The sequence below is a fragment of the Tupaia chinensis genome, unplaced genomic scaffold (assembly GCF_000334495.1).
Source record: "Tupaia chinensis unplaced genomic scaffold, TupChi_1.0 Scaffold144016_1, whole genome shotgun sequence".
Classification (NCBI taxonomy): Eukaryota; Metazoa; Chordata; class Mammalia; order Scandentia; family Tupaiidae; genus Tupaia; species Tupaia belangeri.
The window spans coordinates 1305389-1306524 of record NW_006203868.1 but is presented as its reverse complement, the minus strand read 5'-3'; the positions used below and the strand labels follow the sequence as shown (position 1 = coordinate 1306524).

The 1136-nt window shown below is 37.3% G+C and overlaps 1 protein-coding gene across 1 annotated transcript in view; it reads right to left on the bottom strand.

The window, feature by feature from the left end:
• ARHGAP29 (Rho GTPase activating protein 29) overlaps positions 1 to 1136 on the bottom strand; it is a 63030-nt gene that overhangs the window by 31613 nt on the left and 30281 nt on the right. Inside the window, exon 10 of the mRNA XM_027767201.1 lies at positions 630 to 818. Within this exon, the coding sequence (XP_027623002.1) occupies positions 630 to 818 (189 nt within the window). The remainder of the gene's footprint in view (positions 1 to 629; positions 819 to 1136) is intronic.

Below are 1136 nucleotides of genomic sequence, written 5' to 3'. Positions count from 1 at the left end.
TTTATTTATTTATTTATTTATTTTTTAAAATAGGCTATTTCTAACGATAAATCTGTTTTGGTCCGTGATTCAAGGCCACTTATTTTTTATGGATAATGAAGTACAATTTACAATTAGTATACTAATTTGTTTGTCAATAAAACAACATTGTCTACTTATATTTACTGTTTTCTACATAATCATATAGAATTTCTTCATCAAATTATATTTCATGAGTATTAATAATACAAAACTTCAGCCTATCCCTGCTACCAGGTAGGTGCTGGAATTAACATTTGTGTACACACGCATTTGCCTAAAAAATGAGCTTCCTGGATAATCAAGTCAAAAATATCACACTACAACCTCTCTTAGATACTTTGTTTACAAACTCCTCAATCCCAGTCTCTTAGCATTGTGGTTCTAAACTGTGGCTTCCCACCAGCAGCATCAACATTAAGTAGGAACTTGACAGAAATGCCAGTCATCTGGGCCCCACTTATTCGCAGCAGAAACACTGGGAGTGGGCCCAGCAATTTGCCTGAACAAGCCTTGTAAGTGATACTGACAGATGCTTAAGTTTGAGAAACAAATCCTATGCAGATTATTGCTCAATCAACTTGAAAATAACAACCAAAAAAGACCATTACTTTTTGAAGAGCCTCCTCTTCCAACCTTCGCTTTTTTTCTAGTTGCTTGTTGAGGTTTTTACTTAATCCACCACTAGAACACTGATGCTCCTCTTCTGCACGGAACATAGAAGATTTCGCTTTTTCATATTCATCTTGACGTTGCATGCATAACAATTTTGCCTTTTTAAGAGCAATCTCTGTTTCAAGCTACAGAGAAAAAGTATTAAACAGATTATGAAAAAAACTACTGTAAAAGTTCCTATAGCCTGTTTATCAAGAGAGTTAAAACAGCATTTTAGAAAAACTCAAGAGTGGGGTAGATGGTTATATACAGCAGATGATTTTATCCTTTCCTCCCCCCCCCTTCTGTTTTCTCTTTATAAAATGTATTTACCTATTAAAAGAGAAAAGAGAGGGAGGTACAGGGAGAGAGCCAGAACCCTGAGCAGGGTCTCCCCATGCTGCAGTTCCCCTCCCCCAGCCCTCCAGCCAGCCAGGATCCTGGGGCATGCACATAGGCATTCC